We start from the raw sequence: 14,826 nt of genomic DNA, 5'->3' as shown, positions 1-14,826 counted from the left end.
CATAGTGAGATTGGAGGGAAAGTGGACAGTACCTGGTGGTACAAATGATGGTTCTCTAGCGAGAACATCGAACATCAAGAACCAGTCATCTTCCATCTCTCTCACGGCCTGTGGCGGTGACACCGCAAGCCTTTCTCTCAGCACTTGTTTCATGTCTGTGTCTTCTACCACAACTTCTTTTCTTTCTTTCCACTCAACGCTGGTCATTTGAACCTTAGAGACACGTTCTTCACGAGACACCTCACGCTTATGCTGTGCGACAGCAACTAAGACAAGGGAGATAAAAATCCTCAGACACTATGGACAATACAGGGGATTTAGGTATAACGAGCGTCTGCAAAGCTCAGGATAATTGCTTGCTTTGATAAAGCCGTGAAGCAGTTATTGGGATTGAGGAGATACCTGGGGGTATGTATGATTTTCCTCTTGGAACGACATCCAGCAGCACAAACCAGTCATCATCTCTGTCCGTCACTGGGGGTTGTGGGATTTCTTGTAAATATATTGGTGCCTCTTGTATTATCTTTATCTCTTCAGGTGGTACTTCTCTTATCTCCTCATAGGCTGCAGTTACAGCCACAGAGACAACACGTTCTGCATATGCTGGGTCTCTTCCCATTGTGGTAACTGATAAAAGTAAAGTCAGGAGAAAGTCTTTTAAACATTTTTTTTTGACTGCCTTCCTTTATATGACAATCGAAAACAAAATAAAGCACAAGAGAGCCAAAGCTGTTTTAAGAAGCAGCACAAAAGACTTATAGCAATACCTGGTGGTACATATGATGTCTCTCTGGCAATAACATCCAACAGCACAAACCAGTCATCATCCCTGTCTGTCACTGGCTGTTGTGGGATTTCTTGTAGATATATCGGTGCTTCTTCTATTATCTTTCTCTCCTCTGCTACAACTTCCACTTCTCTAGTCTCCTCAAAGGCTGCAGTTACAACCTCAGAGACAACACTTTCTGCATCCACAGGGTCTCTTCCACTCAAGGTAACTGATGTAAGCAAAATCAGGAGTCTTTTTAACACAGGCAGTAATACACGCTTCCTCATATGACAAGCAAAAACAAAATGAAGCACACAAGAGCAAAGGTTGATTTGAGAAGCAGCACAAAAGACTTTGAGCAGTACCTGGTGGTACGTAAGGTGATTCTCTGGGGATAAGATCCAGCAACACAAACCAGTCATCATCTCTGTCTGTCACTGGCTGTTGTGGAATTTCTTGTAGATATATCGGTGCTTCTTCAATGACCTTCCTCTCCTCTGCTACAACTTCCACTTCTCTAATCTCCTCATAGGCTGCAGTTACAGCCTCAGAGACAACCGTTTCTGCATCCGCCGGTTCTCTTCCACTCAAGGTAACTGATGTAAGTAAAATCAAGAGAAAGTCTTTAACACGGGCAGCAACACTCACATCCTCTATATGACAAGCAAAAACTAAATAAAGCACACAAGAGCCAAAGTTGTTTTGAAAAGCAGCACAAAAGACTTTTAGCAGTACCTGGTGGTACGTAAGATGATTCTCTGGGAATTACATCCAGCAACACAAACCAGTCATCATCTCTGTCTGTCACAGGGGGTTGTGGAATTTCTTGTAGATATATCGGTGCTTCTTCTATTATCTTTATCTCTTCAGGGGCTACATCTACTTCTCTATTCTCTTCAAATGCTGTAGTTACAGCCTCAGAGACAACACTTTCTGCATCCGCCAGTTCTCTTCCACTCAAGGTAACTGATGTAAGTAAAAACAAGAGAAAGTCTTTAACACGGGCAGTACTGCTCCATTCCTGTATATGACATGCAAAAATGAAGCACACGAGAGCCAAAGTTGTTTTGAAAAGCAGCACAAAAGGATTTTGCCAGTACCTGGTGGTACGTATGCCGTTTCTCTGTCAATAACATCCAGAAGCATAAACCAGTCATCATCTCTGTCTGTCACTGGCTGTTGTGGGATTTCTTGAAGATATATTGGTGCCTCTTCTATTATCCTTTTCTCTTCAGATACTACTCTAATCTCCTCATAGGCTGCAGTTACAGCCTCAGAGACAATACTTTCTGCATCCGCCGGGTCTCTTCCCCTCAAGGTAACTGATGTAAGTACAATCAGGAGAGTCTTTTTAACACAGGCTTTAATACACACTTCCTGTAAGTGACAAAATAAAATAAAGCACAAGAGAGCCAAAGCTGTTTTGAAAAGCAGCACACACAGATTTTGGCAGTACCTGGTGGTACGTAGGACGTTTCTCTGGCAATCACATTCAGCAACACAAACCAGTCATCATCTCTGTCTGTGACGGTCTGCAGTTGCAGGATCCCTGGTATACGCCACATTTCCTCTTCCTTGACTGTTCTCTCTTCCACTATAACCTGTGCTTTCTCCTCAACTGTTGTTATCTCAGTCGTGGAGGTGAAATATACCCCTTCATCCTGCTGAGCACCCTCCACGGTATGGACTAATGATGACAGTAAAGACACGGAATCTTTTAACACGGGGGCAAACGTGCAGAGCAAAAGGCTAAGAGAAGCAGGACACAGTATTTCTCAAGGTATAGAGGTTTAGTGCAGTACTGAAAAGTACAATTTCAGGAAAAGTAGTCAATATGTTAATGTTGGTATTTTGGTGCACACTACTTTGGGCATGTCACTACTTTCACTCGACTGGATATAACCCAGAACTAAACCCAGCAAAGACAACTTCTTCATAAATGTTAAGCTGTATTTAATCAACAGAAAGGGAAGCGCGATCAAAACATTATCCATTAACTTTTGTTGTCAGTTTAATCTAAATTAGGTTTTGTGGACTCAACACTTTCAACACAAAGTGTGACCAATTAGTTGTTAATATGAACAATACACAAAAAGTATTAGAGAAGGAATGTGTATGGATATAACAGTATTAGAGACATAAGTAAGATTTAAAGCGATTTGCAAAATGGCATACTGTACCTGGTGGTTTGAAAACAGCTTTGTATGGTCCGCGGTCAAAAAGTATGAACCAGGCATCATTATTTATCACTTGAGCTTGATCCTCAGTCTGAAGACTCTCTGTGACTCTTCTCTCAGTTGTCTCCTGCTGTATTTCTGTCTTGCGCCACGTTTCCCCTTTCTCTAGCCTCTCTTCTGACATCCCACCGGCAACAGGCCAGTGTAATGTCAGATCCTCCATTTCTTCCTGCTGCTTCCCCCTCTCGTCTACGATAGTCACCCTCTTCTTAATCCTACGCTCCACCTTCTGGTATGTTACCACAGAGGTGGTACCTGCAACGCCGGACATCTTCTCCTCCACCTCATCTTGCCATTTCTTTTCTATTTGGCTTAGCTTGTCTCCCACGCTCTCATCTAAGAGACTCTTGGCTGCCACCTCTTTGTAGTTCTCTTGCTTTACCTCAGCCCCTTCTTCTTCGGGCAACAAGCCTTTTAAAAACACCTGCTGTATTTGCTCTTCCAGTTCATCCTCCTCTGTTCCCTCTATTCTCCTCACAGATGTCTTCACCAACGTTTCTGTTCTACCTTCAACATGCATTCGTACTTCATGTTCCACCTCTTCCTCCTTTAACTTGTCTTGCCATTCCTTTTCAATATGGCGTAGCTTGCCTCTCAAGCTCTCATCTAAGAGACTGTCATCCTTTACCTCGGTTACCTCAGCCCCTTCTTCTTCAGGCAACAAGCCTTTGAAAAACACCTGCTTTATCTGCTCTTCCAGTTCATCCTCCCCTGTTCCCTCTATTCTCCACACAGATGTCTTCACCAGCGTTTCCGTTCTACCTTCAACATGCATTCGTACTTCACGTTCCGCCTCTTCCTGAATTAACTTCTCTACCTCTTCCTTACCCAATTCCTCTTCTATTACTTCTTGGATTATCTCTGCTATCTCATCCACTTCTTGGAGCCTTTCCTCTAGATCTCTAACTTCTCTCAGCCTCTTTTCCAAAACATCCTCCTCTATGATCAGGTCTACTGTGAACACTGTTTCCTGCAGCCTCTCAATGGTCTCCTCTTTGGACAGATGCTGCTCTACCACATGCATACCCTGCTCAACGTTCTTCTTGAGCTGGAGCTGAGCTAGCGGAGCTGCTAGGGCTAGGGGGAGTGAAAGGGAAAGTAAAACATTAAAAACAATGAAATACATTAGAATGAGAATTTGATTCTTATTGCAGGCTGTTAAAGGGTGCAATTTATGTCTGCTCAAACATTTGCGGCCATATTTCCACAGACACCTACCTTCTTCGTCAGCACACTCAAGGGAAGAGAGGCCAGAGGTGCGGTCAAAGGAGATGAACCAATCGTCTTGCTGTGTCAGTGACGGTTGCAGTAGCCTGTCCAAAGAGCTAATTTTTGCCAAGCTGAGCTTAGCTGACAACATTTAAAGAAACATTTCTGAGAAATTTCATACCAGATGAAGAACACACACAAATGTTGCACTGCAAATGTTTGTCAAAATGAAAGATTAAGAGATTTCTAGGTTCAGATTTCCTCAAAGCAAACTGCTAAAGAACCACGGTCGAGCATCAAAAGTGAAAATACCTGGCTGTTGGGCTAAATCAAAGGGTGGGACAAGTGGAAAAGGAGGGTGACGACGGAGCAGAGCAGACCACTCGTCTTCCTGTCTCCTCTGCTGTTGCTCATCAGATGCCAGCTCCTGCCACAGCTGACTGGCTGTCTGGCTGATGGTTTGAGAGCCTGTCTGCCAAGTCTCAGTGTCCTGCTGGGTGACTGTGACTGTGCGAACAAACTGCCCCTCTTCCCAAGACAGAGTGGAAATCTGATCAGACCCTCCGGCTGTGAAGAGATGACGAGGGCCGTTATGCAATGATGTCTGCTGGAGAGTTGGCGGCCCACTGTGAATGCTTCAGTTTTCTGACCGGGGCAGATGCCAAGCATTTGTACAAGACAACTCTTAGTCTGGTAAACTGAGGTTAGTACAAGGCTGAATGAAGCATGCCTTCCTCCAGAACAAGAACAGACTAAAAATGAAAAACTGGCAGTGAATTTTTCAAAGAGTTCCAGCTTTATCCTGATTTAATGAAGTCCACTGGGGCAGTGATGAGTGAGTAAGTCGGTTAAGATGTTGAAGATAAAAGTACAAGCTACAAGAAAGCAAAAGCCATTGTTGCAACACACATCAAGCAGCGACTTCTGAATATGAGGAAACTCTTTGCTTTTGCTTTCAGACTTCACAGTGACCAAAGATACCCGGGGATCGTTCCAGGGAAAGTACAAGATGGGTGACATTACCCACGTGTCAGCTGGTGCCGCGGCTAACAGACCTGTTAGCACAGATCTTTTCAAAGGTTTACAGCAAGAAAGCAAATGAGACAGAACGGATTGCCATGTTAAATGATGTGATAAGCCTGTTTGCAAGCGGGTATTAAAAAGAAATGCTGAAGAAATGCCAAAGAGCGCTGGTGCAGTTCCACACAGTTCCTGGTACCTGGGAATTCGGGAGAAGGCTGGGGTCGGTCACCCATCAGCATCAGCCACCAATCATCAAACTCAGACCTGGTTGATGCTGAAAGTTGTTGTAGGAACTGGAGAGTTTCCTCTCCAGCTACAAGAGCAGAACAAGTCAGAGAGAGCTTTACCAAGATACACAGACGATATGATGATTCCACAGCGGGCTCACACACACACTTGTACATACCTCCATCTAGATTACGGGACAGCCTCTTGCTGGCAGAGCGTGTGAAGCGAGGGGCTGGGCGGTCGATCATGGAGCTGGCCTGGCGTGTCTGGGCCTGAGTACGCCCGCTGTACCGGAACTTGGATCCCAAGGCGAGGAAGCGCCGCGATGAAGGGGGCTCTACTGTTGGAACCCTGAGGGACAAAAAACATTAATTTAATTTTCACTCCTCAATATGCAATTTGACGTGAAAATTATTAACAGGAAATCCAATACAAATAAGACAATATCACATCATATATACAATTCCCTAAGCACAAGCTTTCACCTCTAAAGTAGTCAAAACCTCTGAGGTTTAATTCGAAGGAGAGGGACCATGATTGTGTAGATTTTCTGTGGTTGAACTGCCAGGGAGCTAATATAGGGCTTATGTTGCAGAACAATTAGCTAATTATCTAGGGGATGGAGAGAGAACCTAAGAATGACCTCTGTTTCCAAGCAGGAAAATGTCATTCAGATTAAAGCAGCTACGAGTAACATTTAAATATCTTTTAAACAGCCTCATGTTTCCTCTGATAATCATAAATTACCTTTTACAGCAAACGAGACCATCAGTGGAAAGAAAGACGTTTTTATATAGTTTTTATTACTGCTTTTGGTCTGGTCGTACACCCAGTCCGATTTTCGGTTCGCTCGTGCAGGCTCTATGGTCACATATCCGTATTGGTCGCAGATTTCAGTGTGGCGCAGCAACGCGATTTGAGAAGCCTATCACTCCAGGTGAGGGAAGGGGGGCGGGAGCCTCGTTTGAGACAGTTATTTAGGTTAGGTTCAACTTTAGGTTAGGTTCAACTTTATTGTCCCAGTGGGGAAATTTGTCTTGGGCACAGTGCGAGACCATCAGTGGAAAGAAAGACGTTTTTATATAGTTTTTATTACTGCTTTTGGTCTGGTCGTACACCCAGTCCGATTTTCGGTTCGCTCGTGCAGGCTCTATGGTCACATATCCGTATTGGTCGCAGATTTCAGTGTGGCGCAGCAACGCGATTTGAGAAGCCTATCACTCCAGGTGAGGGAAGGGGGGCGGGAGCCTCGTTTGAGACAGTTATTTAGGTTAGGTTCAACTTTAGGTTAGGTTCAACTTTATTGTCCCAGTGGGGAAATTTGTCTTGGGCACAGTGCATCATTGCTTTCTTACACAGAGTACAACAGAACAATTTTGTCGTCATAATGACTGATAACGGGGCTGAACCATCAAAGAAAAAAAAGAGAATGCAATGAAGAAAAGCTAAAAGGGAAAGTGATATAGGCTACGGGCGGGACGAGGGCGTTGCCAAGCAACATGTATACAATTTCACGGGAGCGAACTAGACTGCAGTGTTTACTCCTAAATGAATGAGCGGTTGGTACTAACACAAAGTTTGCTTTGCTTCACCATCATCAGATAACCATTATCTGAAATAGTCATTATTTACATCAACAACACAAACACATTACCTCATCGTGATCCATACTAACTGCCGTCTCTCGTTCATTCGCTTTCTTTGAGGACACGTAATCTTTCAGCTCCGTGAGAGAGAGTAGTTAGGTGACACTGCATCAACTCATTGCAATCAGGTGTGTGTAGCACTGACTGGCATTAGTTAATGCAGTGTCAAAACCACTCTCACGGAGCCGAAAAGAGTCCGTGCCCTCACACTTTCAACACATGGACATGCACTATATTGCGCCCTTCTCAGTTCACACTCGCACGCCTGGCACAAGCTAGAAAACAGCTTTGCGACAGCGGGCGTCATAAAATTACTACCGCTTTTGTCCAAAGGGGCCGCCAACGGACCATGTTACTCGTAGTGGCTTTAAGGCAAGAATGACGTGGTCTTACCTGAAGAAGGTATGGTTTTCGACACAAACTTTCCACAGCTTCTTGGAGGCTTTGTAGTTGGGCAGTTTAAAGCCAATTGTGCTTTCATACTGTTCCTGCTGCAGGTGAAGAAACACATAAAAAGGCAAGGTCAGATATAATGACCTTATGTTGATGGCATAAACATACAATTCTCCAAAAGAAAGACGGCTTGTAAAATCACGATAAGAAATATCTTATTTATGAAAAACTTTTACATTTTAAATTAGCAAATGTACAGAGATGTCCAGAATCAAAACTGCAATTGCAGTTAATATTATTTTTGATGAATTAAGTTAATTTTAATGTAGTTGTGGAGTTAAGTTAAGTCTATGCCAAAATTAAAATACAAAGTGACCATAGGCTTTACACACCGGCAAACATGAAAAATGATACCATGAAATACAACAATGGGATTATAATGCAACAAAAACATTACAAATCTAATAAAATGTTAGATTAAATACAGGGACATACAGAGTAAAACCATCAGTTAATTTATATTTAATTAGTCAGAAAGGTGGATAAGGGTTTAGGATACATGTTGGGGCAGAAGGATAAGAAAAACATACATATAGGACTTCATGAGAAGGGAAAATGTAAATTCAGATTTACCTCTGACGGCCTGATTTTGATAAAGAAGCTGCTGCGTTTGTAAGAGATCTTGAGCACTTTGGGCCAAGGGAAACGGTTGATCCTCAGCTTGTCCTTGTAAACCATCAGACCACCGGAGCAAACCCCCAGTGTAATGTCAACGCCATCGAGATCCTGCATACACGAAAGCAGGATGAAACGGTTGTGATAGTGTATCACTTCACAGTCACCCTGACCCCGCACTAACGATAAACAGTCACTGGGAGGCAGACTTTCTCACACTATAAGTACATGGATTTTGAGGTCATGGAGTTTGAAATGTTTCTAATCCCTCTTTGTTTTATGAAAGAGGGCTGACATCAATTTTGTAATTAAAATCTGGATGCTGCTGGTGTAACACAAGCATGGTGTTGCAAAATAATGACACGCAGTTTCAAAATGAGCGTTTTTGAATTAACAGGAAAAACCTGCACATATTTCAATACAACACTAAACTATATTTAAACAGGTAACATAATTCAAACCCTACCTTGGCTTGGTGCAGGTCAACTCCATACATGGCAAGTTTTTTGGCATTTTCCAGAAACAACATGTCTGCTTGTGCTGGACTCATTGACCTGGAAAAGGCACAGATGTGAAGGGTCTTTTTAAAGTTATGTTTTATTGTCAGGATTAACTTAAGTACTCGTCAAAAATCTATTTAAACAGATACATATATACATTTAAATAAACACGGGAGACACAGAGGTCTTTCACAGTTTACATCTGCTGAATTGTGCTTACTCAAACTAAATTAAACTTGATGTAAATAATGTGTTAACTAAAAAAATCTCCATCACTATGTGTTGCTCCAATCAATGGCCGTCCTCTTTGTATTACCTGTATGTGCGGTGCAGCTCCATCACTTTCTCCTCCAGCTCTTTGCTCTGTCCGGGAGCCAGACTCAGATCCTTAACATAGTCTGTTCCGTGGAGCTCTGGGTCGTACTCACCAAGCTCTGACTGGGCTGCGTAGGAGCCCAGCATGGACAGTGTAACAAAGGAACAGGGAAGAACACCGAGCATAATGTCCTTCCTCAGCTGGAGACACAGGAAGTACCTGAAGATAAGAGAAAGAAACATATTTGCTCAGTTATGAAGATGTTAAAAACAAAGAAAAAATGGTATTCCATCTTTTATGAGACAACATAGGATTGTACTGTAGTCATGGCATTTGATGTAAATAAATATGCACTTTCTTGAGTTAAAAGAACATTCTCATGTCTAAACTGAAAATAATTCTTAAGCCTAAAGGTGCGAACACAATGCACGCGAATCGCAGGTTCCGCACCGCGTGATCATATTGGGTCATATTGTGTCCGCCGCCCGACCAGAGTAGCCTTCTCTACTCTGAGGATATGCTGGTACTGGTGCTAACCGGTGCTGAGGGGACCAGTCTGCTGTGCTGATGGTGCTTTACCCAAGCTAACCGGTGATAACTTGGTTCATAAAGCAAAACTCATAGCTGTACACAGCAGGCAACAGACACAGAGGCTATTCACAGAACGTATGGGAGCAAACTGTGACTATTATGTTTTCATCCATCTTAATTTCCTCTGTCCGTCGTCCCGAAGTGAGTGACGTCGGGAGGTGCTCAACGCTGATTGGCCATCGCCGCACGGCCGGCGGCAAAAAGTTAAATTTTCTCAACTCCTGCGGCGGCCGCCCTAGCCGCCGATGGCCGCCCGGAGTGCAGTGTGTTCGCACCTTAAAAGGGGATTAAGCATACTTCAGCATGAAGACGGGAAGCAGGGTTACATGGCTAGCCCTTGCTCTGACCAAACTTAAAAAAGAAAAAAATTAGCAGCAGATTTCCCCAAAAACCCAGCTTTTACTTTCAGACTTGAGCTGTTTACCTGGTGAGGTCTTCAGTAAGTTGTGCTGGATCGGCAGGGTAGAACTTCACACTGAAGGTGAACTCGTACACGGCACCAGAAACCTGTTTCCGTATCTCTTTGGTGGCTTCCAACCATGTCTGCAAGAAATGAGGGGGGGGGGGGGGTCAACCAACTGGCTCACAACTGATTTTTCGTCATTGCCATTTCTAATATGTTAAAGCATTTGAAGAGAAACTAGTGGAAAAACCCACCTTGTTTGTTGTTTCCCAGTTAGCAAGGCCAAAGTAATCCTTCTCCAGCAGGTTGACATGGTCATACACCTTTGTTAAAAGTTCTTGGCCTTTGGCATGTTTCTGCATGAGAAAGGGAGACACAGACGAGTGAGCTATTAAATCAGTCTTCATAACCATACCAATCTTTAACAAGGGTGATAGCCATTACATTGTATCATGTGGTAGTTCACTTACATCAAGCTCACACTCAAACTGAGTGTCATCCAGTAAGGTGACTTTGCATTGCATGGTTTTCTGACGTTTGGAGCCTTTGGCTTCCTCTGCTTTCTTCTCTGTCTTCTGTTCTTTTACAGGCTTCTCTTTCGTCACCTCCTCCTTTGCCTTCTCCTCTCCTTTGGCTTCTTTCTTCTCTTCTGCTGCCTCTTCCTCTTTTTCCTGGGTTTCCTCCTCCTTCACTTGCTCCGCTGCATCAGGCTCCTTCTTTATGGCAGCTTCTTCCTTGTGTTCCTCTTGAGCCTGCAGCTAGAGTGATCACGAGACATTTACAAACTCAAGTTAAATACAAATGGGAAGAATGTGGGAGGGCACAACGTACATTTATTTTTATTTTTTAGTGACGACAGCGCTATAATTAACATTACTACAGATCTTAGTGAACAGCAAATATTGTGCTGTTGATGTCAGCTTTAGTTCAGTCTGGCATTTGTGTTTGAGACCAAGGTTTCAGCTCACACCAGCACAGTTACTTCGGTGAGCAAGCTGTCCACATCATAAAAAATTAATTTGAAGAAAAAACATGTGCTTCTCTGCTAGAATCCAATATGCAGCATGAGTTTGTATACAGTGGGGATCTGAAGTTTTTTATGAGTCCTTTGTTAACATGTCACACACATTATTATAGTAGATATTTGCTTTCTTGTAAGGATTTAGATGAGAAACTTTATAAAGCTCTTATATCGGACCATTAAATAAGATATATGCTACACCAGAAGTCAGTTAGCCTTAGCATGGAATCAGGCGGAAACTGGCTGCAGCCTTGTATAAAGATGGAGTCAGCAATTTTGGAGATTGCCTGTTGTCAAAATCATTGAATATCTCCTGACGATACGCTACCTGTGCAGACTGTGTACTGTGGGCCACCTTTGTTTACATTAGGGCTGGCCCGAATGCCATTTTTCAGGCTTCGAATATTCGTTGGTTTTTCCGAGCGAATATTCGTTCCAGAAAAACACACCATCAAAAACAACATAAAAAAATAAAAATAAAAAAAACGTTAATAATCCCTATATACTCCCTGGAACCGATTTTGACAGTATCTGCATATTTTGTTGAAGATTTACGCGCTCGGAGGTGAAGTAATGGATGCGCTATGACACTTAAGTGATGTAATATCCTCCTAAATGAACAATACTACTACTACTACTTAGGGCTGGGTATCGTCAAGGACTTCGCAATACGATACGTATCACGATACACTGGTCACAATACGATATATCACGATATATTGCGTATCTTGATATATCACGATATATTGCGATATTCCATAAACAAGTTGCCTTGTCAAACATAACAGCACAATATAGTGATAATTGTACAGACAAATGAAGTCAAAACTATTTCATTCACAACTTCCTTTACTATTTTTCTTCCTTTTTTTTGGTTTTGGCAAATTATCAAACACTGCTGCAGCTGCCATAACATCAAAATAACAAATCCAATTCACTCTTGTACTAACTGTACAGGACACAATGAAAATGAAAACACATCAGTGTGCTTTTGTGACACAGTGAATCTTAAGTATTTTTATAAACAAAACTGATCTAACTTCAATAGTCAGTATCCTAGAGGCTCAGGCCTGACAGCAGACATGGGTTTGAATCTGACCCGTGGTTGTTTCATTCCCTCTCTGCCCCACTTCATATCTGTATATCTGCACTGTCAATAAAGCCTTGAAAAGCAAAAAAAAAAAAAAAAAATCATAAAAAAATGTATAAAAAAAAAATCGATATTTTGATATAAAAATCGATACTGATATCGGGAAACTAAGTATCGCAATATATCGATATTTTTTGACACAGCCCTACTACTACTACTACTACTACAATATTACTAACTTTTATATCCAAATATAAAATTATTTGATGACATTATATATATAAACGAAGCTCCGAATACTAATTTAAGCTCTGAATACTAATTTTCCGAACGAGTATTCGAATAATTCGGGCCAGCCCTAGTTTACATACCAGTTTACAAAGCATAGGCTGTGTGTTAGCACCAGATTTTGTTTTCAGCGTACACACAGTACGGATGTAGAGGATTGTGAGGAAATATTCACTGATTTTGTCAACAACAATTGCTTTCCAGAATCAGACGCCACCTTTTAAATGCACAAATACTGAACTGGTATCATTCTACTCATCTAACTCTTGACAAGAGAGCAGATTTGTGGATACAAACCACCACTCTAGGTTTAATATTTGTCAGTGCGACACCCACCTGTGTCTCTCCACTGCTGATGGAGTGCTGATCAGGAGCCTGTTCAGTGTCAGGCTCAGTTTTAAGCTCGGGCTCTGGAGCGGCAATCGGTGCTTTCACCTCCTCCTCACTTGGGTCTTTGGCCTCCTTCTTCCCTTTCTTTTTCCCCTTTTCTTTTTTCTTCCCTTTCACCTCTTCCTTCTTTTGCTTTTCTTCTTTTTTTCCCTCCTCCTTTTCTTTCTTCTTTACCTCTTCTTTTGCTTTCTCCTCTTTCTTTTTTAATTCCTCTTTTGCTTTCTCCTCTTTTGCTTTCTCCTCTTTCTTTTTTAATTCCTCTTTTGCTTTCTCCTCTTCTTTTTTCTTTGACTCCTCTTTTGCTTTCTCCTCTTTCTTTTTTAATTCCTCTTTTGCTTTCTCCTCTTTCTTCTTTGACTCCTCTTTAGCTTTCTCCTCTTTCTTTTTTAATTCCTCTTTTGCTTTCTCCTCTTTCTTTTTTAATTCCTCTTTTGCTTTCTCCTCTTTTTTCTTTGACTCCTCTTTTGCTTTCTCCTCTTTCTTTTTTAATTCCTCTTTTGCTTTCTCCTCTTTCTTTTTTAATTCCTCTTTTGCTTTCTCCTCTTTCTTTTTTAATTCCTCTTTTGCTTTCTCCTCTTCTTTTTTCTTTGAGTCCTCTTCTTCTTTTGCTTTCTCCTCTTCTTTTTTCTTTGAGTCCTCTTGTGCTTTCTCCTCCTCTTTCTTTTTTAATTCCTCCTTTGCTTTCTCTTCTTCTATCTTCTTTAACTCCTCATTTGCTTTCTCCTCTTCTTTCTTCTTTAACTCCTCTTTCGCCTTCTCCTCTTTAGCTTTTTCCTCCTCCCTCTTTTTGGCCTGTTCCTCTTCTTTCTTCTTTGCTTTTTCCGCTTCTCTTGTCCTTTCTTCCTCTTTTTTCCTTGCTTTCTCTTCTTCTCTCTTCTTGACCCTTTCTTCTTCCTCTGCTTTCCTCTTTGCTTTTTCCTCTTCCTTCTTCTTTAACTTTCCCTCCTTGTCTTTTTTCTTTGCAACCTTTTTGTCAATGTTTTCCTCCTCCTTGCTCTCCTTTTCTTTAACCTCAGCAGCAGTCTCCTTTTCTTTTTCGTTTGCCTCGGATGTTTGCTCTTCCTTTTCTACACTCTGCTGTGCCTCCGCGTCCTCCTTTTGCTCTTCTATTTTCACTGTTTGCTCTTCCTTTTTCTCCTCGTCCGGTTTCACCTTTTTCTCTGTCTTTTGCTCCTCTTTTTTCACCTTCTCCTCATCCTTTTTCTCTGCCTTCTTCTTGGCTTCTTTCTTTTTCTTTTTACTGCCCCTCTTCTCAACCTTTTCTGCCTCTTTCTTCTTCTCCTCTTTTGGTTCTACTTTTTCTACTTCTGTCTTCTTCACTTCTTTAACCTCGGGCTTTTCCACTTGTGCTTTAGCCGCTTCCTTCTCTTCACTTTTCACCTCTTCCTCCTCCTCCTCCTCCTTCTTCTCTTCTGCCTTGTCGGCTTTCTCCTGTTCGTCTGCCTTCTCCTCCCCGGCTCTCTCTGCCTCAAAGCCTTCTCCCTCCGAGCACTGTGAGCGCCGCTTGAGGAAAGAGGAGAAGAGGCGAGACAGGCCTTTGCCGGCAGATGTGCGAGTACGAGGTTTCAGCTGCTCCTCCTCGGTGGAGGCAGCTACATCAGCGGGCCCAGGCTCAGGGGCCTGCTCCTGGGGCTTCTCGCTCGATGGCTCCCCCTCTGGCTTGGATGTTGCTGCCGCCGCCTCTGGATTCTGCTTGTTGTCCGGTTCGGGCACGGGTTCGGCACCGCTGGCCTTCTGCTTGCCCTCAGTGTCTGCCTCGCTCACTGCACTTGCCTCTGTTGTCATGGTAGCCACTGTGGGAAGGAGAACAGAATGGAGTCAAGAGGTGGACAAAGGCCAAGGTGCAGCACAGAGGGCTATATTTGGGACACAACAAACAAGATTAGGAGCAGTGGACTTTTAGCCTGTGTGTGTGGGAAACATTACACCTGACTTGGTGCCTTGAAGGGCCGGAATATCTAATACATAGAAGGTGTACTATATGAAAGAATACGTAATGTGTTGTTTACCAAATAATCTCAAACATTCATGTTCAAAGACTATGATA

At 42.6% G+C, this 14,826-nt stretch overlaps 1 protein-coding gene across 3 annotated transcripts in view; it reads right to left on the bottom strand.

The window, feature by feature from the left end:
• Window positions 1-14,545, bottom strand: part of LOC307259872 (protein 4.1-like) — a 28,917-nt gene extending 14,372 nt beyond the window's left edge. The window contains exons 1-9 of one of the 3 annotated variants that reach the window (XM_080039912.1): window positions 12,726-14,545; window positions 10,461-10,748; window positions 10,245-10,346; window positions 10,012-10,130; window positions 8,997-9,215; window positions 8,647-8,734; window positions 8,139-8,291; window positions 7,506-7,603; window positions 5,645-5,817 (exon numbers count right to left, since the gene is read on the bottom strand). In XM_080039912.1, coding sequence (XP_079896038.1) covers window positions 5,645-5,817; window positions 7,506-7,603; window positions 8,139-8,291; window positions 8,647-8,734; window positions 8,997-9,215; window positions 10,012-10,130; window positions 10,245-10,346; window positions 10,461-10,514 — 1,006 coding nt within the window. In that variant the 5' untranslated portion in view covers window positions 10,515-10,748; window positions 12,726-14,545. Of the gene's footprint in view, window positions 1-32; window positions 267-402; window positions 628-767; window positions 999-1,134; window positions 1,366-1,504; window positions 1,736-1,869; window positions 2,092-2,225; window positions 2,457-2,949; window positions 4,084-4,224; window positions 4,368-5,644; window positions 5,818-7,505; window positions 7,604-8,138; window positions 8,292-8,646; window positions 8,735-8,996; window positions 9,216-10,011; window positions 10,131-10,244; window positions 10,347-10,460; window positions 10,749-12,725 lie in introns of those variants that run through there. The other 2 variants (XM_080039913.1, XM_080039911.1) reach the window with 2 other exon arrangements.
• Window positions 14,546-14,826: the final 281 nt, after the last annotated feature.

Source organism: Ammodytes marinus, assembly GCF_949987685.1.
Source record: "Ammodytes marinus genome assembly, chromosome: 13".
Classification (NCBI taxonomy): Eukaryota; Metazoa; Chordata; class Actinopteri; order Uranoscopiformes; family Ammodytidae; genus Ammodytes; species Ammodytes marinus.
The sequence above is the reverse complement of the archived record's forward strand: the minus strand, read 5'-3'. Positions and strand labels throughout refer to the sequence as shown.